Source organism: Calonectris borealis, chromosome 17 (genome assembly GCF_964195595.1).
Source record: "Calonectris borealis chromosome 17, bCalBor7.hap1.2, whole genome shotgun sequence".
In the NCBI taxonomy this organism is placed as follows: Eukaryota; Metazoa; Chordata; class Aves; order Procellariiformes; family Procellariidae; genus Calonectris; species Calonectris borealis.
Genome location: NC_134328.1, coordinates 7,277,991 through 7,299,574, shown reverse-complemented (window position 1 = coordinate 7,299,574; position 21,584 = coordinate 7,277,991). Strand labels below are relative to the sequence as shown.

Sequence of the window (21,584 nt, the reverse complement as noted above, 5' to 3'; positions counted from 1 at the left end):
CTGTGTTGGGCTTGTTCTAACACTTCTATTCCATCCCCTACCCTACCTCCCACTGCACAACACATGCTACTCAGTTATTTGTGCGCAAAGCAGAAGAGTCTAGGCTTTAGTTTAATGGAGAAATTAGTGCTACTGAACAGAAATCTTGTTCAAAGGTACACTGCAAAGGTAAAGAGAAGACAGTCTGCAACATATATTCTCCCCTCCAGCCCGAACTACCTGCTATATGTACCAACAGGAGTAAATTAGGACTTCAATATCTATGAAACACGAATCTTAACAGCAGTAGTTGTAGACTGAACAGATGCCCTGTTTCCCTCCAGTAACACCATTCACCTTGAATGCAAATGACCCCTTAGCAGAAAAAGACATGTTGTATTTTTCTGTGTGTCAAAAACCCATTATTTCCTTCACAGCTCCCATGAAGTGGTTTTTGCATTATTGTGCATCAATGTCTTCTTACCGCTACAGCAATCACAGATGTTAATTCAAAGTCATTACTTGAGGCCTCAACCAGAAATAAATAGCCATGACCTTCCCTGTAGGATTTTTTCCTACAATTCATTCATTTCCCTCAGTGAATCTCCCTCAATTGACATTGTTTTCTTTGGGGGAAAAGGGCTGATCACACAAGCCTTGCTAAGAAAAGATTCCAGTTGAAACATACAGCTTTCAGAGCTGAGCCCTAAATCATCATGCTGTGTCTCATCAGCTCCTCTTTTTGTTAAGCGAAAGAGATTCCATTCCCTTTTACAGAGAAGTGAAAAGTGAAACTGTCTGATCAGTTAGTTGCCAGCAAGGCTCCCTCCCTAACAGTTTTAGGAATATAGGTTCTAGGAATCAAAGTTTCTGCAGGATAATGAAGTCCTCCGTCCCTGCCAGCAACCTGACAAAAACACTTCAGCAATATCCATCTTCTTTAGTTTATGCAAATGCTTTCTGAACCCCATCCTTACTGCCACATTGGATGGTTGAGCTAAAAACAAACTGCTTTAATGGCTAGAAATATTCTAACTTCCAGTCTAAATTGATTTATGAGTAGTCAGGATACATTCATTCTTGTATGAAACAGTACAGTTACAGTTTAGTTAGTATGAACCAGTTGAAGTTACAGTTTAGTTAGCTCTTCTCCTTTGCTGTCGTTTGTTCCTTGTGTTATTTTTTATTAGGCTAATAAGGACAAAACAATAAAATCCAGAGAGAGACGCAAGCCCCTTCTCTACAAGAGGTAGTTCTACTGCTTTTGCTGGCAGCTTGTCCTACTGCTCAAATGTTACATGTTCCGGGAAATAGTCAACTTGAATTTCCCATCGTTTGTCTCACACATTACTACTTCTCTGTTCTTGCTGACTGAAAATACTTGGCTCATGTCTTCTGTATAGGATCTCTTAGATTCATGCAGACAGATGCCTCTCTCCTCAGCTATTTTTTTGACTGAATATGCCCAGTTCCTTAGCTCTTCCCCACAGATATTATTTTCTTAATCTTTTAACATTTTTGTTGGGTTTTTTTTGTTTCCCACCCCCCCGTACCTTCTTCCAATTTATCCATTGGCAAAGGACGAGTCTAGTTTCCTCTATTTCATGTCTTCAGTATATAAATAGCACTGCCTGGTCTTCATTCCAACTGGACATTATTTCATTACACTGGCTCATGATTTTTGGAGATTCAGACCTCCGGGCTCTCAGCTCAATTTCGGTTGTCAAACACTACATATTACTCAAACGTTAAAATTATAAGATGGATGAACAATTTACTGACAGAAAATTTGGAGGGCTTTTTAATGCCCCAATCTGTAGCGGAAGTGAGGCAGGTGGGACAATCAACTAGCACACAAATGAAAAATCAGGTATTCAGCCTAAATTTAAGACTACAATTATATAATTCATTTATTATTAATATAATAATTAGATTGTGGTATCAAATGGTCCACCTGCTGTGTTAGGTACTGCAGAAGCTAAGGAGTGAGTGCAGCCTAAGCAGAAATTACATTAGTGGTGGAGGAAAAAAAACAGCAGCACCAAAACGGGGAATTGATTTGTCTGAGGTCCCACATCAAGCCTGTAACAGTTCTGAGACTGAAGCCAGCCTCCTGACCTCCAGCTCGTTGTCTTTTGAACTAAACTACATTGCTACTCATGTCAGGGTATTTGAAAAATTTGGTGGTTTTATTAAATATTGGTATTGATTTTGGCAAGTTACTTGCAACATCCACTACAGTAATGACAAGGAGTCTAAAAAATCTCAGTTAACAAAGGGATGCAAATTTCTTGGTTTTGTGAAGCAACAACAAGCAAAAAATCCCGTAAGTAAAATAGCCTCTGGAAATCATTATAGGCTATTTCTGGCTAAAAGAGGGAAACAGTTAATTATAATTCCTGATAAGGAATACAATCCTTGAATAACAGCCCTTAATAAATCATCACTATTTTAATTTTCATGGTTTGTTGCCTCCTAATGTTATCAGTTTGAGGGCTGATAAAATTTTTAATGTATGAAGTTATCAACAAGTCATTTCTTGTTGCAATCACAGATTGAGAACCGGATCCTGAAAGTTGCTGAGCACGTGCAACTCGCACTGGCATTCAGGAACTCCAAAGATCCGCCTAATGAGCTATTAAAATTATCTGGATTCTAGCTGGCTTGATACGCTTCACTTATCAACAGAACCTAAATTCTTTAGTAACCTCAGGATATCTCTCCTAGGTACAAAAGAACCGGACAACCACAAAAGATACACAGATCAAAAACTTTCTTCCCAGTTTTTAATGGAATTCCTTATAAAACCTGACTTAGTTTCCTAAGTCTGGCTAACGTAAGTTCAAGCTACAGTGCCCTCAGGAAAAGAAAAAAACGTAAATAACTTTTTCTACTGCTCCACCCTTGGCACTAGGCAATGGCTAATGATTACGGTGGCAGTATTATGATCTAGAGGTACCATTTAAGAATTGCTGAAGGAAAGCACACATAGATCAGAATATTTTTCATCACTGCTATGCCATGCTATGTCAGAGAATTGGCGGGACTAATTCAGTAAGTGACATACTTTTACTTATGATATCTTCATGCCAGTTACAAAAGAGAATATCCCTTCATGATCCTGGTACAGCACAAAGCAATCAGAGGAAAGACTGTGTATCAAACCTTTCATTTGCAGAACATCTGAAGGAAACAAAGTGCAAATTCTTGCATTTTGAATGTTCTCCTGGTGAAAACTGTCATATAAAATAATATTTTTTAATGCTATTTAAAGGCAAATTCTACTTGTATCAGATTTGCATGTAAACAGAGCTTTGAAAATAAAAAGGATTTGAAAAGGAAATAATGTGAATTCAGACAACTATTTTTCTTCACAAGTTACCAATATTATTGTATTATGCCAGGTCCTGCTAAAGACAAAATTAATACTTTTAAAATTTTTTTTTTTTTACATGTACAGCATAGATTCCCTATAGCAATCAGCAGTGCTGCAGGTATTGCATGTTTAACAAATGTGCACAAAGTTGGCAAATGGCTTAGAGGGAGATTTTGTGCAGCTGTTGTTATGATACTGTGGAGTTGCTGGGAATACTCTACAGAGCAATGCTGATATCATAATTGGCTTCCACAAAAGCACATTAATGCAGGCCGCCAGATAAAAGTGGGTCAGCTTCCACTTATCAGCCAGTTTAGAATGAAAGACCGAACTACACTGAAGAGAAAAAATTTGTGTGGAAGCCATTAGGTACTAGGATAAATGTTTTTTATTTCATGTGGGAAGAAAGAGCTCATCTCTTTTAAATCCTTGAATATAAATGCTGAGCTGCTCTTTCATCTGAGCCTACAGTCACCCTTTGTTGGATGCAAATAGCTAATACAGACCAAACCCTACTAACTGAAAAAGAAAACATGGCAACACACAGATTCCCATTGCACTCAGAAGAATTTACATATATTAGTGTTGCCAAAAAAATCACACATAATGGACTCTGAAACAAGGTTTTAAACAGCGTGAATAGCCTCATCTCCATGATCCTGGTGCTCTCTTATCAAAACGATTATAGGTCAAGGAGGGTGACAGAGATTTGCAAAGGAAGAGCATTTTGTGGTAATAGAACTATATTCACAAACTTGCACACACACAAAGCAGAATTTCAAATTCTCCATCTCACATTCAAAGCTTTCTTTACCTCTCCTTTACTCTAAGTTCTGTCCTTGTCTTTCTCATTCACTCCTCTTCTGAGTCTTTGTCCTCCATTTGTGCTTCTCGTCTCCTGCTCACACTTCAGATTCCCTGGCACTGCTCAGACTTCTCTGTGCGTGGAATAGCAGGTCCCCAAAACTTATTTAAGTCAAAAGAAAGACTCCCAATGACTTTACCAAGTTTCACCTAATTCTGACCCAGACTTCTCTTCATCTTTGCATCAGGATGTGAAAATTCACCTTTTGCACTGAACACTCCAGATATTGTTAAATGCACAATAATAAATTGTCCTGCAGAATCAGCAGACTTCTGCTAAATAACCACTGTATCTGTATACCATAAACTCTCCCAAGGCAGTGGTATGTTATACATTTGGGCTCATTCTACTTACTATGCAGAGCTGTGAACAGCACCAGCAAACAGACAACACCCATTTGTCATTTGAGAAGTTAGTCTTGCTTCACTCTGAAAAGACTTTTGGGTGCACCCATATTTAGACACAATTTATCCTCAAATAAGCACATTCATCTCCCACTATTTCTGCTGTCTAGACAGACTACTAGGACATATTCTCTAGAGCAGTGGTTAGATGGATTGAGACCCCCTTGAGAGCCCTTCCCAGGCTCTAATTGACTTGATTGTTAGGCAATTTTTCCTGATGTCCAACTTAAATTTCTTTTTTGCTCAATTTCATCCTATCACTTCCAATTATGTCTGACTGAACTGCTCAAAACAATTCTTCTCCTCTCTGTCTCCTGACAATGAGGATGCAGCACACGCATCTCTTATTAGCACACCTTCACTTCGGAATTTAATGGCAATTCTGATTACGGAGTTGACGTTTTATGCTCACTTCTTACAGATGTCAAAGATATTTTATTATCCATGGAAGAAAACATAAGCCTGTGAATGTGTGTAGACAATACAGGGCCTTCCCCCTTTCTTCCATAACGGAGACATGTGGTAATTAGAGTAAGAAAGCCTGAATGTAGCTAAGTTACCTTATGCAAAGAGACAGCTTCGGTGACAACATGGGTTTGGAGAGTCTCTTTTCCCCTCTGTTCTTACAATAATGTTGAAAATAATTGGGAAGATGAAGACAAAAGGAAGAAGTTGAAACATCTTTCAAAGGGAAAATACTGATGGAAAAGAAAAGCTGTATTTCCCCAAACTACTTACTAGATGATGTTGTAGCAGAAACAATGACTTTTCCCCCAGTTTCTGAAACAACGTCTTGCTCCCACCCATCTAAAATTTCAGCTTAAGACATCTGATGACAATAAACTACTGCAGTTCAGTATTTTTAGGAAAAACGGGACGTTATAATCTCTCTGTATACTAAATCTGACAAAGAAGCCACAGGAGGAAAGGAGCATCTGGAAAATGCTTATACGTATAAATTGGATCCAAACACCTAAGGAACAATGGACTCATTTCACAGGTGCACTGAACTACATGATCGGTAGAGCCAGAAGCAGGGAGTCTGGCTTCCGACAGTAGAAAATGAACTACTGTAGCCTGAGTAGCCCATTGCTGAGTATAGCCTTGGTGAGACATTCAGATCATGTATGCAAGAACGGTTATATTCCACAGACTGACTTATTCTGACAGTCCTCTGAGCTGCCAGGGTATGAGGTAATGCCAGTCTAAGAACAGACACATTAGCATGTGGACCCATCTACCTTCATCCTTTTGTCCACGGGTAGAATGCATTACAGTCCTTGGAAGGAGGTACTCTGACAGTACCTAGATGAGAAAGCAATGGCACAGAGTCAATTTTGCCACGTTTCCAGAGGATGAGAATTCCCCCAAGAGTGGAGAAATCTCCCCAGGAGTGGAGCTGCTGGAGATAGCTTTGCCATGCCTTTGCACTGGTAAATTTGCAAAACTTTCTCCTGCGTCAAGACCGTATATTGATAAAACTCTAAATTTTTTTTCCTGAATTTCTTCTACGTAACTTGGATCAAAAGTGAACATATTTTCATACCTGCCCAGAACAGTTATGTAACAATACGAGAAATGACACACAATCTATGAGCTTTGTGCCCATGTACACACAGACTACCCGCAGTCATAATTGCATGTGTGTTTTCACAATATATTTTTGTTAAGAGGAAGGATATATTGAGTTCACAGAGTATTAGTTTCCCATTATTATATGTAATTCCAAATAATAACAACAAAGTGAGTTAATTTAAGAATTCAAAGCAAAGGGAGGTATATGTATTTGGAGGAGGCCAATCTGTTAGGTTCATTGTAGCTTCTCATCACTAATGAATCCCAAACCACCTTCTATTTGAGGAATAAAATGTTAAAACAGGGTAGGCAGTTCTCTTAACAGTAGTCAGGAGTCAATACAGAGGCACTCCAATCACAATTTCCGGACTGACAATCAGTCTCATAAATGCTGTAATACGGTTTTGAGCAAAAGCCACAGAATGAGCCATTTGATTTATAAGCTGGCATTGACGACAAGGTGAAGGACATTGTCACAGTTAAGGTGTTAAGCTTAGCCCAACTACAACTGCTTGCTTTCAGTCAGGGGTACAATGCCCTACCTGGCCAAGCTGTTCACAAGCTGTTTGATACTCAGCTCGCTGACAGAGGTCTTTCACACGCTGGTATTTGGGTAAAAAGTTTTCTTCTTGGGCATCTACCTTCTCATTCTCCCTCTTATGCAGCAGTTTACTGGAAAAGGAAAAAAAAAATATTTTTGCATTAATATTAATTCCAAGATATTCATACAGTTTGCTGAAAAGGTTCAGAGGAGTAGGTTATCTGCCAAGTCTGTAGCATCACAGGTGGCCAAAACTTAACAGCCAGTAGAAACTAGCATTTATCATAATCTCCAATAACACACAAGTTATTCCTATCATACTCTCAGGGAGCATACAAAAACATACAAAACCAAGACAGTGTGTTTCATGTCTGATTGGCAGGCAGTAACAACAGCCGATATAAAGAGACCATACCCTCCTCACTCTACAGGGCTGCACCTCGCAAACCCTTCAACGCCCCATGTTACGTATTAAGGCAGAGGCATAAAGGGAATGGCCAGCAGATGAACATGCAGAGAGGAAAGGTTATTCATACTCCCATGATACAAGCAGGAGGGTTGGGGGGGCAGCAGCTGAAAGAAAAATGGGATGCCTTTCCATCTCTCAATCCAAGTAAAACTCCCCTTCCCCCACCCCAACAGCACATTTATGCAGGCTGTAGGCAAAGGCCATACATTCCCTCCTATCACACAATCACTGCCATTAGGCATACTGCAGCCGTGTCCCTGCTGGCACAGCTAAATGGCTTTAGGTCTGTGGTAGAGTGCTGCTTTGGCTTTAGCTATTCAGTATCCTTCTATTTAAAAAGAGTGGGCCTTGTGATTAACACTTTCCTTACCCTCTTTCCACTAGGAACGAGTCTCTCCACACCTTCATCTTTTTCTTTAAATGGAACCTAGGAGGAAACGAGGAGAGGAAAAAGCAATTCCCACAAAACCAGTAATCAAGTCATGCCCCAGTTTTTCACCCCCAATTCAGATGAGAAACATTACATAAAATTGCACAAGGGGACACCCAGCTTTATGAAGCAGGTACGTATGCCTCTCCAGTGCAAATCATTAACAAACATAGGACAGATTTGTTCTCACAGGGACAAAATCCACAACAGATTCACACAGTACAACTATTTCAACATAAGCATGTTTAAGGCACAGGGGATTAACTGAATTGTCCTTGATCACAAAGGATCGCAAATTAAATCAGGGTTTCCTGACTCCAGTTTGGGCTCTTAACCTGCACACTACCCCCAAAGTATCCTATTCTAAAGCAGCTGCTCCTTTCCCCCCTCTCCCTCCACCCAACTACTTGTAAAGCAAATCTCCTTCTTCCCTTTTTCTGCTTATTTTCTCTAGCAAGCATCCAGCCTAATTCTCTTCCTCAGTCTTTTTCCAATGAAAGTATTGATGGAAGGTCTCAAATAATAACTGTGCAATTCTGAGTGCTAGCCTGTCTTTATATTATAGTCTGATACACAACCAACCCTTTCAACTCAATTATTCTACAATTTATTCAATATGAAATGCTTTGCTACAAATGATGCCACAGAGACATTTAAAATCTATAACTCACATAGCTAAAGACCTTCATGTGTAGCCCTCTCACTGCTACACAGATTACATTTAGTATATCCAGATGCCATATATGCCATATAGCTAGTATATGAACCTGACAAAATGAAAATAAATAACTGAAGTCAGTCACATATTGCCAAATAGGTCTTGAGATTCTCCAGTGAACTATGTACTCATATAGATGGTAATTTTATTATATTTTCCTTTATATTTGCTGCATGTTGCTGAATACTCGCTCAGTCTCCTGTACAAACATATGCATGTTTACACACACATTTCCATTTCTTACCTATTCACTGGTCTCTCAGAATCCAGAAGCTTTAGAATGGATTTACCATCCATATCAGATGGAATATCCAATCCAGCAATATCTAGAATTGTAGGTGCGAGATCAATATTCAACACAATGTGAGGATTCCTGAAAAAACATATATGAGAACCTGGTTTAAAGTGTATGAAATGATACCAAGCAACTCCAGCTCTTCCACAGAGACCAGGTATCTGAAAAGGCTTATTCTGGGACATCTGCAATGAAGAAAAGAGAATCCAATTCCTTTCTATGAAGGGAATTAAAATGTAAAATATAGGTAAGTTGCATAACCTCAAGAGGGATTAATATGAAGATTTAAAACTTTAGCACAGAGCATTTTTGAGAGAGCAAAGTAGTTCATAAGGCAAAGTTAGTTAATTATTGCAAAAGAGGGTCCAAAAGTCTTTCAAAACATGAGAAAGCATTGGAAAAACTCCTTGGGTGTCTTACAGAATCACAGTGTCTGCCAAATATCTGATGATTTTATTAAAAAGTAGATTTGGCAGGTAGCACATGCTTTATCTGTTTATACAAAATATTGTATAGAAATAAGTACCTCAGCTTATATAACAGCAAGCATATTCTGAAGAGAACATGAGGAGAAATATATTGAGACACCACAGTAAATAATTAAAAGTCGCTGTTAATGTAGAGTGTGAGACAAAAAAAGGAAAGGGATCAGGAAAGAAAAAGCAGAGAAGAAGCAGTTACGGAAAAAAAAAAAGAATAAAAGCACAGCTTTACTTGAAGTAATATCAATCTTCCGAAGTGCACAGTTATCCATTCTGCAAACACTTAGAAACAGCCCTGCCCTGTTATTTAGCAGAGTAGTGGCACATGTTCCTCAGCCACCACAGTTAACAGGACAATATTTGAACTTAAATTGCCTTCAAATTTGATTAAAACATTGGCATCAACTCCAGAGGAGTACAGACAGCTCCTATCCCCAAATCCCTTGAACTGCCACAGCTAAATACGAGTGAGTTCACAGATCAGAGCATCTAGCTGCACAGCCTGGCATTCAGTAGCTACACAAATGCCCAAATTTCTAATCATGTGACTTGGTTTTACTATGGGTCTGGTTTTGCAGAAGTGTTTTCAGTTTATATTGAACCTTACAAACTTATTTCAAATATGTCTATGAGTGTTGTGTAATTACTCAAAATATTACATACATACATACTGTTTATCATATGTGTACTATTTCTTTTCTTTATTTCTTTAAAAAAAGATATCAAGGAAGGCACTCAGTTTCTTAAAAGTGAGGAAAAAAAGAAAATGAGCATACTGCTATACAGAGAGTCTTCTACAGCACCGAACATGAAGAATCACTGTGCTATGATTTGCAGGCAAAGGATGCAAGGAAGGATGGGACCAGATGGGCTGCTACACATGTCAGTGCAGAATTCCAGCTCAAAATACAGGACAGAAGAAAGCTGCTAAATTCACACTAATTAATGAGACACCATTTAAAAATTACTACATTTTTGAGCGAGTGAGCAAACAGGCACTGACAAGAGCATGGATGATGAATTAAATTGATGTACCTAATTTGATTTTAATTACTAATAATTGTGGTGTAGCATATTTGGTAATAGAAATGAGGACTTAGTAATGACTTGCTACAGTGACTGCTATTAAATCTTCATTGGTATCAAAAGGGAGTCATAACAATTACTCTGCAGGAAAAACATAAGGTTGACGCAAAACATGGATGATTGAAGTTCTACCATTTAAAGAAAATCAGGCTGAAAGGGAGGATCAATTTATTATCTGATATATTCCCCCTCCAAGGTATTTCATCCTATTCTTCCTATTTGTTGTACTGTGATGGGCTCTGTTCTGCTAGACTCTGTCAGGCTGACTCCTCTGATTCTAATAGAAATATTTTTTCATCTTCAGAAGCCACTGAAAAATAAAATTCAGTGGGAAGGTTTCACAGCTTTTATGTATGTCTAGGTGCAAAGATCCTTGAACTAGAGCAGACATGAGGTCTCTAGCATTGCATGTTGCAGAAAAACTAGCTCAGTCCACTTGGGCCATATTAGCATTGCCTCTCCAGTAAGACCAAAAACTGCAGTTGAAGTGAAAGAGAGCATGTTCTTAGAAGGCTAATCCAGCTCACTTGAAACTCTGTGCTGCTGCAGACAAACTTCTTTCAGTGCTGAGGTATTACGTTTAATTCCACCTGAGGAATCCCTCCCCTGCTTTTTAGAGAAGCAATATTGTTTCTTTCACATGCATAACTCTGTAAATAAGTTAGACACATAGTGCAACATCTACAGAATTTAACGTTTTTGTGCCTACTGATAATGTGAATCAATGAATTTAACCAGCAAATGGTATGAGACTTTTTTAATAACTATTTGCTACTGTATTACACACTAGATCTGTTCCTCTGTGGTAAAGAAAAAAATTGTGTGTGGAAGACCTTGTGTGTGTTAATTATGCTAAAACATGCACACTGACATAAATAAAAGGCAGCAAATTATGGCACTCTGTCCAAAATCATTACTTAAGTGCAAATATTTGCTATTGAAATAATTGCTTAGAAAGTGTATTTACATAATTTCTTAGCTGATCAAAGCTACCATTTTAATTAACAGTCATATTCTGCATGCTTGCGTGCATCTGACAAACAGCCCTAACCATGTAATCTCAAAGGATGAACCAAAAAGAATCTTTGTGGATGACAATATACGAACTATTATGTACATTCTTCTTCATAAACTGAAACAGCTGACTCCACTAAGTGATTTAATATCCAGCAATAATTATCTACTGTGGCAGTGAACATTATACAATATGTCTTTTACCTTGAAAATGTGATAGTTATGTGTATTATTTGCGCTCCTCAAAAGGAGGCAAAAAAGTGTTTCCTAGATTGGACATATTTCAAAGCGGCTTTTTCAACTACATCCACAAAAGTGTAGTGGCTTGTGCTGCACACCTATGCAAGCAAAAAGGCAATGGCATAAAACCTTGACTATGTTACATCAGCACATGCTATCAGTTCTGTTATCTGAGTAGATGTATTTTTCTGCCAACGATGAGCAGGAAGTCAGTCAGGATGAGAGAACTTTCTGCCCTCATTTGGATGCCAGGTCAATACGACTAGAGACGTGAATATAAAGGATTTTTCTGTACATGCACATACACACACACAATAGCCAAGAACTTACAAGGATCCAGCCTCCACATTTGGACCTCGGATATAGAAAGGAACTCTGATGTCAAACTCATATGGCATGGACTTTCCTTTCACCAGCCCAAACTGCCCAATATGATAACCATGGTCTGCTGTGTATATTATATATGTATTGTCCAGTTCACCTGTTTCAACCAACGTATTGTAAATCTGAAAAAAAGCAAAATGAAGTATGAGTAGTACTGAGTAGTACTACACGCAGAATATTGGATATAATTTTCTGCCTATGTGTGACATGCAAATCAACAACAGTTTTATTATGCTACTGAGTTATCACAATGAACTATTCTGAATAATCCATAATCACATAATAATTTTACTAACTGAATATTGTGGCTATTACAAGGCAAACTTCTGTTTTCTGTTTTAAGGTAAACACATTAGCATGCCATATTTTCAAAAGTGTTTGGGTTCAGTATTTTGCACGAGAGCTGTCAAGATAGTACTAAATACATACGGTAGCAGAGATAAAAGTTTCAAGGTGATAAGCATTTTTGAAATTTTCTCTCCACCTTTATCTTTTCCTGCAGGAAACAATTTTAATAAAATGACAGCATTTTGAATTTCACACTTATTTAAGCAACACTCAACGATCTTGCCTTCAGACAAAAGAGTCCCCATTACGCAGAATATTTGCAAAATCTCTTCCAGATAAATATCACTCAGTCATACTCTCTCACTAGCTGGAGAACTAACATGGAGTGTTAAGAGGAGCTTTAACTCTGTTTGTGGTTGCTTCTATGGATTTACATAAGAATCTTTAAATGAAATGTACTAACTTGAGCACCAGAGATCAATTTTTATGTGACATTTTCACGTGCAAACGTACAAAGGTGGTGGGACACCACGAAAGTGGTGCCTCACATGGATCCAGAACACATCAGCACAGAAGAAAACAAACTCCGTGGTGTTGTTGGTTTGGATTCTTTTTTTTTGTTGTTGTTGTTTTGTTTGTTTGGGTTTTTTGTGGGTTTTTTTGTTTGTTTGTTTGAATTTTGAAAGACTATTAGATGCATCTAATTTAGTAGAAAAGATCAGGCTAACTTGGTGATTACAACTAAAAAACAACTCAGCTGATTTTGCCTCCAGTGAATCACTCAAAGTGAAACCATTTTACTAAATAGAAAATCAAAATAGTGTAGTAAAATAGCTGATTTTCCCTAATGCTGGTATCTGATCCATCTAAACAGGTTCATTAATATAAAGTAGAGAACATACTGACCTGAATCAGTAATTATAAGACATTACTAACAAGTCAATGCAATGCCATCCAGATAATTTCATCTTTGCCTTGCAGGACTCCTCTTATTTTATGTTCTACCTTTTTTGGGTAAGAATGCCAAGAGATAAGGAGTAAATTTCAACACCTTTAAATCCGCCTCCTTACAACTGGAAAACCATTCTTTTTCAGACTAGCTTTTAGCTAATTCAGATGTTTCTGTTCAAGACACCCAGCTTGCAATAAGAGATTTTATTGTTACATAATGCAGACTTAATTTTAAAAAAAAAAAAAAAAATCTAGAATCATAGAATCATTAAGGTTGGAAAAGACCTCTAAGATCGTCGAGTCCAACTGTCAACCCAACACCACCATGCCCACTAAACCATGTCCCTAAGCGCCTCATCCACACGTCTTTTAAATACCTCCAGGGATAGTGACTCCACCACTTCCCTGGGCAGCCTGTTCCAAGGCCTGACCACTCTTTCAGTAAAGAAATTTCTCCTAATGTCCAATCTAAACCTCCCTTGGCGCAACTTGAGGCCATTTCCTCTTGTCCTATCGCTGTTACTTGGGAGAAGAGACCAACACCCACCTCGCTACAACCTCCTCTTAGGTAGTTGTAGAGCGCAATGAGGTCTCCCCTCAGCCTCCTCTTCTCCAGACTAAACACCCCCAGTTCCCTCAGCCGCTCCCCATCAGACTTGTGCTCCAGGCCCTTCACCAGCTTCGTTGCCCTCCTCTGGACACGCTCCAGCACCTCCATGTCCTTCTTGTCGTGAGGGGCCCAAAACTGAACACAGGATTCGAGGTGCAGCCTCACCAGTCCCCGGTACAGGGGCACGATCACCTCCCTGCTCCTGCTGGCCACACTATTTCTGATACAGGCCAGGATGCCATTGGCCTTCTACCTATATATTCTGGCCTATATTCTTGGCCTTCTACCTATATATTTATCTACTTCTAACATTTAACATCCTGGGCCTGGTCTACCATGGGATTATTCCAGTTAGGACCCCTGTAGCATCACTTTTTGTGGTGGTTGTTCTCTCAGAAACTCAGTGTTACAGGATCAAGATAGGCCCACAGTTAGGTAGTTATTTCCAACAGGTTGTAGGATGACTTTTCACTATCAGATGATACATTTTTAGAATTTATGATGTGCATTTTTTCAGGTGATCCCTCCCTCTTCCCCTTAATCAGTAGTGGCTCTGTGGCAACAAATCAGCTCGCTCACACCACCCAACTCACGGTACCTGTCTTTAGATGAGGATCCTTACACATTGAATAGAGAGACAAAATCCTCAGAGGTGAAAGGATTACACACTATTAGAAAACTGACGCAGTCCTCCTCCTTCCTTCCCCCTTATCTTCATATACAGCACAGCTTGGAGCTTAACTCAAGAAACAAGTACCTGTTTAGCCAAAAAAAAAAAGTGAATACTAATCTTACCATCTCCATAGAGTCATCCACAGACATGAGTGTTTGAAGGCGCTTTCTCTGTAGCATGTTAGTGAACTCCATGTGTATAGGTTTCATGGGACCTGTATACCTCATTATCCAGTGCTTGTCTGGGTTTGGAGCGTAGTTATAACTGGGAGTGCTAAGGAACAGAGAGAAAATCAGAATGTTCTAGCAGTGTAGAAAAAAGCCATAGTAATGTATACCAATAATTTCTATTTGATCAACACTATAGGACCAACTCTTTGAGGTGCACAAGAAAATACTAGATTTACTTTGGAAAAGTATTATGCTTCTAATGTTTTGTACGAAAGATGGGAGAATCGAAACAACTCTATGGGGAATAAAATATTAAAAGAGTAAATATAAATTGTTTTCGCAGTGTCTTCCGACTAACATGGATATATTTCAAGGCCAAGAGACTAGCCTCAGAAGTCGAACTCCAGAAGTATGATCTGGATGAAGCATGTACTATAGAGTTCCTACTCATGTAATTGCTTTGCTTTCATTCTGCCCACATTAGCACCAAATATTTTGGCTTGTGCAAGCTGTTTAACAATAACTATGGAACTTGCTGAAAAGGTTCTACCATGTTCTTTAACAGCTTTTTTGAATTCAACATGACTGGCTACTTGAATACTTTTCACACTCATGTACCCAGAGGAGCACAGGCACCCTACCTGGTGGTATCAAACTGCATGTGAGCTCATGGCAAGCAGAAGTGGATACATAGCCGGATTTTAAAGACCTGCCAAGAAAAGCAGGGGTGAGGGGAAATAGGACTGTATTTTGCAGACACTTTCCAGCCACCAACTCCTTTGTGATCATCAGAAACTTTAATTAAAGCCCCTGCAAAATCCCAAGAGCTGGATTCAATGTCCTCCTGGAATCTCACAGCCCCTCCAAGTTCTCATGATCCTGTGACATCATTAAAGTGATGAGGAGAAATATCACTGATTGTCCATAATTTCATGTTGTTGGCAGTTCCAGAGATTGCTTTTCTGTGCATAATTATATTGCTCTATGTTAGATAGATCTAAACAAAAGATTTATTTTGGTATATCATTACCATAATGTTGACTCTCGGCATCACAAACTCACTAGAAAGCTATATTATAGCTTACATTTGCAAGAAATACTATTTTTACCTACTATATCTATTCCTAAAAAGTTTGTTATTACCTAAGATTGAGAACCATCTTTGGCAATTTCTTCCTATCTTGGCTCAAACACATCATCTGCAGAATCTAAAATATTAAAAATTACTTTTCCTAAGTGATTTATTGAGGCTTCCTTTTTTCATTCAAAGCAATAAACTCAGTCTACGTAAGCATGCAAGCCAAGAGGGTGACACAGTAACACAGGAAAAATAGCAGATATTCAGTTATTTTCTTCTTCCCAACACACAATTTCCTGATAAATTCACCTCCTATTTGGCAAATATCTACTGTTGTTTTTGTGTATGCAACAGAGCAGCAGGGTAAGTTATTAAGATAAACAATAGTAATATAAGTTGAAACTTCTCCTTGAAATACTGTGTATCTAATGTATCTTTGAATATGACAGGTGGTCTTAAGAGTTTTAATATAAATATGAAATTAATAATCTGACAGTGAAATGTTTTATGCCAAAAGCCTCTGTTAGATGCTATTTGAAAAATGTGCGTAGACAGCAAATGGAGGCTTCTTCATATAGGGAGGAAAGGGCTGGTGTTTATTCTCTCTGTATCGTTAATAGCCTCTTGAATTTCAGAATGTTATTGTGGCTGAAATAATGACATTGCTCCTTGAAAATGCTGACAGTTATGGAAACTGTTGCTATGTGATGCCCAGAATGAATCAAAAATGCTTGGCAAACTCCTTTTCAGCTTACTTTGTGATTTCCTGGCTGATTTGAAACCTCCCGCTGTTTAATCCAACCAAAGCCGATGATTTTCTTTGATTACTACAAATGTAACCCTCTTACACTTAACAGATTTGTCTGTCTTACGGGAAAAATACACAAATGTAACATTCCTAGAAGTTGGTTAAGATAACCTCTTCAAATGTACTCAGGAGATAAGTCCCAGTCTGATTGCATTTGACCTTGGAAAAGATGGGTGGTAAAACGTACCCTCTATAGAAATAACATTTCTGATCACTTTTAAACTACCCAGCTGTTGCATTCTCTGCAGCTATCAGTATAGGCAGTAAAAAAGGAAAACCAGCCATGTAGCCTAGGGATGTGCTATGTGAATGGTGGTTGACGTGAATAATTTTCAAACAAGAAAAGACTGCAGATGCACGCAAAAAGGAGCTCTATAGAACGAGATGGAAAGAGACTGCAGTATAGGGTAGAATGATCATACCAGCTAGTATATGTAATAATAGAAGCAAGAGAACAGCAGCATAAATTAGCAACAGAAGTACATACCAGAGTTCCCAAGCAAAGTAGTATTCTGATTGTCAGTCTATGCTAAAATCCATACCACTAACTTCTAGCTATTATTAGCAATGCTGCACAATGCAGTATGTATGTCAACTAGTGTAAGAATTACAGTCACACCTTCATTTTGCTTTGTGGATAGCTCAAGAATCCGCTTGTAGACTTTGTCAGTGCTGCCACAAGAAGAGGTAGAGAGACACGTCACACGGTGTACTGCCTTCTGATTCTGGGACTAGGCAAAGACTTTGTTCAGAGTATTGCTTACTGATTTAGGGCAATTAATAAGAAGCGTTCTACCTGTGTTCTGATCCTTCCCTACCATATCCACATGACTACAAAACAGTGAGAACTGCCTACACCCCTTTATCATTAACAGATTTATCTGTCACTGAGGGATTCCATGGAATGTGGGAACAAGGGAAAAAATGGAAAGTAGAAAACTAATTTGTACATACAGTAAGGGAATGATGCACGTTCTGCATTTTTACATTTAATCTTAAACCCAAGCCAATGAAAACCCTTACAGATTATTATTGTTATGTAGGGCCGGGAAAATTATTTAGATTAAGATTGGCAGTTTCTTTGCACAAGATGTACATATTATTTTATGTTCATATCCAAAAGAGAAAGACAGCTCCTCAATCTACTAAGATAATTTGTTTCTTTACATACAAAACTTGTTGCCATGAAGTGACACTTCCTGTAGAATTGTTACCATTGTAAGAAAAGTCACCTACAATTAAAAATAGTTTTGTGTAATTACTTTATAATCAGGAAAATAAACCTAGTTTGTGTGAAAAATGAAATTTAAACTATGAGCAAAAGAAAAATAGATGTAGTTTATATTTTTCATTGCTGGCCTTCCTCAAATCCTTCTACTCTTTTTCATTCAACTAGTATAATTAAATTGCTACAGAATGTTGCTCAATAAATGATCAGCATCTCCGAGATATGAATGCCTTCCACAGGAACTTCTAAGAAGACTGAGGTCAATTTTGGGTATAAGCTATGAGAAGTTGCTCATTTGGCATTTCTGTAATTTTAATTTCAAAGAAATGAGCAAAAGATGGCAAACAAACACGAAATACTGCATTGCTGTAGATCTAGGACACAGATTCTCTTCGGTAGCACAGTGTAAAATAATGAAATATATAATTCTAAGTTATGCAATACCTACACAATAGAACAAAGGAAGCTTTTTCTCTCAGACTCTATTTTAAATAAAGTGAAAAAGCTCAAATGGATTTCACTGGACTTCGGACTAGTCCTGAGCAGCTTTGGCTACCAATTTATTATTATTTCCATCAGTTCCCAGTTCCTTCACAAATCCAAAATAGAGCAGAATTCCCCTTAAAAACATAAAAAATAAAAAAAGGGCATGTAGGAAGAAAGTTACAAATGTTGAACATCAGTGAAGGCATGAAGCCAGTAATTAGAAAAATATTGGAATGTTTTCAGTTGTGCCAAAAGGTGATTTGGGAGAACGATTCATTTTATCAGCATGCGAGGAGATGCCTGTAATGGAGCATTACAGACCTGTACCTGTAAAACGTCTCTGTGCTATAAACAAGAACCATATCATCACGGAGCTTATGAACATGTTAACTCAGGAACTGGGTGATACTGCTTTTGGGACCCATTCAAGACATTGTACTGGGTCATGTACAGACATATCAGCTCATTCAGAAATAGTTTGTCTAATTTGGTGCTGCAGGCCTGTATTTCCTTTTTTTCCATATATGAAACAGGAGTAATAAGTATTGCATACTATGTGATTTTTGATAATACCCATAAAATAATATAGTTTATACATAAGAACAGGGAGATAGAGTTTCCTCCCCTGAAGAGATTAGAAGAGCCCAAGAACCAGATTTTGATCCTCCTGCTCAAAATAAAACAGTGCTTTACTTCCCAAATAGGTTGTAACAATGTCCAATGAATTCAACGTGAATCTTTCCATTTATCTCAGTGAGCTACAATTCTGAGTTCTAGATGCAGTAGCCATTCTCAAGATACTGGTACTACTCTGAAGAGGTAAAAAAAAAAAAAAAAAAAGAAAAAAAAAATCTCGACACTCATATATTTGTGACAAACTTATGCCAAGAGTATTAGAAAGCAAACATTGTTCCCCCAGAGGTACCCAGGACGTCTATACTCCTAGACCTGGAAATGAAAGGGTTTTATTTTTCCTTACATGTGTTGTGAGGCATTAGGGAAGAGATGTGAGTACTGAGGGGCTGAATCTTCAGGGCCGTGAGGAGCAGCATGGCTTATAACCATCAGTACAGGCCTGTGAGGATACATCTTCTTTGAGATTCTGAAGAAGGTAATACTGTCATTGGTAATCAGATCAGTTAGATAATCCTGCAAGTAGAAGTAAAAGTATAATGAGATACTTGAAAAATAATTTCAAGTTGGGGGGTGAGATGGGAAGGGGAGGTCTGAGTTCTCATAATAAACAGGAAAAAAGAAGCTACTTCGCTCAGAATGGGAGGAGGAGAGAGTAAGTTACAGATGTTAAAACTTCAAAAACTAAAACCAAATTATTCTTTCCTCACTGCCTAGAAATGTGAAAAGCAACAGCTTCCTCTCAGAAATGAATGACATTAAAGAAGATCAAATAGGACTCTTTCTTCCCAGAGTGTGAATGACATTACGAAGATCACAATACTAAATACAATGACCAGGTATTAATAAAAAAAAAATAGAACATTACAGGTCAATTTATTTGCTTTTTAGTGTCAATGTCTTCAAGGGGTATAGCTGACCTTACATCATAAAAATGCTTTGAAAATCCAAATGGCTTGATGTTCATTTTTCTTAACCTCCCTCTGAACCAGAAGTCACTAAAGCCAGAAGATGCTGGGGTAATTGCACAAAAAATTTCATTCAGTATTACAGACACAGTGACAAGCTGATAGAGATATAGCTCTATCAAATAAAATGCTGAGAATTTAAAAAACTTCCTTTAGAAGATATGGACTATCTTTCTATTCTCTAAGAAGTATCATTATCGTTCTTCCGATATCTGCTGGAGCTATATGGATTGAAGACAGTATTTTTAATGATAAGCCATGTTCTCTCTTTGGCTGCATCACAGGAAATGCTGCAGATATAAATACCCCTCAAACATGAGTGGGATATGAAACTGCACCTTTAAAAAACAAAATAATAACTGTCATGTCACAGCGGAATGTAAAATCAGACATAACATCTGCCTCTGGTCAAGAGAACAAGTACAAGGTGTGGTACATATTGGACTGCATCTTCTTTTAAGTACAGCTTTTTGTCCGTGGTTCAGACACTTGCTCCTCTTTACCACTGCCAATGTCCTTGATCTAAGAAGTCAGCTTATCATTCATCAAAGGAAGCCGTTTTCATTGACTGCATTTACCTTTCCCCAAGTTATTTCATGTGTATCCCAGAACAAGGCTGGCAAAGTCTCCTTTTATAATTTTACACATTGGTCTCAGCATAAGGCATGTCTGTTATGGAACTGCCATGATTATGACTGTTATTGATAGGATATTTTCACTCATGAAAGCAGGTGTAAATAGGCATAATTCCATCAAAGTTAACTGAAGGACCTCCATTCATAAGCATATGCAGGGGAAGGGAGAATGTACAATAAGCCAGACCAAAGCAAAACTGACTTCTTAACCTACTTTCAATACCTGAGACCATACTCCTAGCTGAGAGAGAATACTGGAGTGCTCTCAATAATGCACCGACATTTATCTAAAATGCGCCTGCTCTTTAAGCTGGTTGGTCACTTCTTAAGTGTGTAACTCATCTTTGATTTAGCCATTATAAGAGCATAGTTTTCAAACTTCATTTTGAAGTTGAAGGTTTTCACCTGGTCAAAGTGAAAATCATTCAAATTCAACATTGCAAACCCAGTGTTTACCAGGCCAAAAGACCAAACAGAAACATTTCCCTTGACTGATTTCTTTTTTTTAAAAGCTCCAGATTGTAGAGGTTGTAGTAGACAGTGCAAATGCATACAAAACTAAAAATTCATCTAAAATAGTTGACAGAAACTGAAAAAGAAAAATCAAAGTAGAATATATCCTGTTAGAAAATCTGAAAGAATTTGCAAAGATTTGATTTTCAGAGGATAAGTGTTTAGCAGTTGCTTTGGGGGACAGAATCAGTAATGTTTTTTTTCTAGTTTTCCACTGGCACATAATTAACATTAACTATGTCAAGTAGATAGGGCTAAAAATAATCTGATTATATTGTTTGTTGCTGGAAAATTAAGTTTCCAGCAACAAAAATGGCAGGAAAGAGAAGCAGTCTTGTATTTCAGCTTCTGTTTGTTCATTTGAATGCCAGTGTTCTGCACACTATCATCTGTTTATTACCATAGCTGTGTATTATGCAAGAATATGAAGATTATCAAATTTATATTTTCATCAGACTTCGTTTTTAATTACCAAACTTGGTAAGAAAAACTAAACCAAATGAAAACCTAAACATTTTCAAGTATTGCATACACAAAACAGAGCTGAGGATATTGGAATATAAAGTTTCCTGGTGGCTCCTTGGTAAAATTGGGAACAGTGGCCTATGAAATCACTTGCCTGACTTTGTTCCACACAAGATATATTTCCATCGTAACATTTTTGGCACATGGCTGTAAAGATCAG

General features: G+C 37.9%; 1 protein-coding gene across 2 annotated transcripts in view; it reads right to left on the bottom strand.

Annotated features, from left to right (window-relative positions):
* The window catches only part of SULF2 (sulfatase 2), a 170,475-nt gene that overhangs the window by 24,378 nt on the left and 124,513 nt on the right, over window positions 1-21,584 (bottom strand). For both annotated transcript variants that reach the window (XM_075166404.1, XM_075166403.1), the window contains 6 exons: window positions 19,130-19,299; window positions 14,503-14,653; window positions 11,805-11,980; window positions 8,602-8,730; window positions 7,580-7,636; window positions 6,742-6,871 (listed from right to left, as the gene is read on the bottom strand). In XM_075166404.1, coding sequence (XP_075022505.1) covers window positions 6,742-6,871; window positions 7,580-7,636; window positions 8,602-8,730; window positions 11,805-11,980; window positions 14,503-14,653; window positions 19,130-19,299 — 813 coding nt within the window. The remainder of the gene's footprint in view (window positions 1-6,741; window positions 6,872-7,579; window positions 7,637-8,601; window positions 8,731-11,804; window positions 11,981-14,502; window positions 14,654-19,129; window positions 19,300-21,584) is intronic.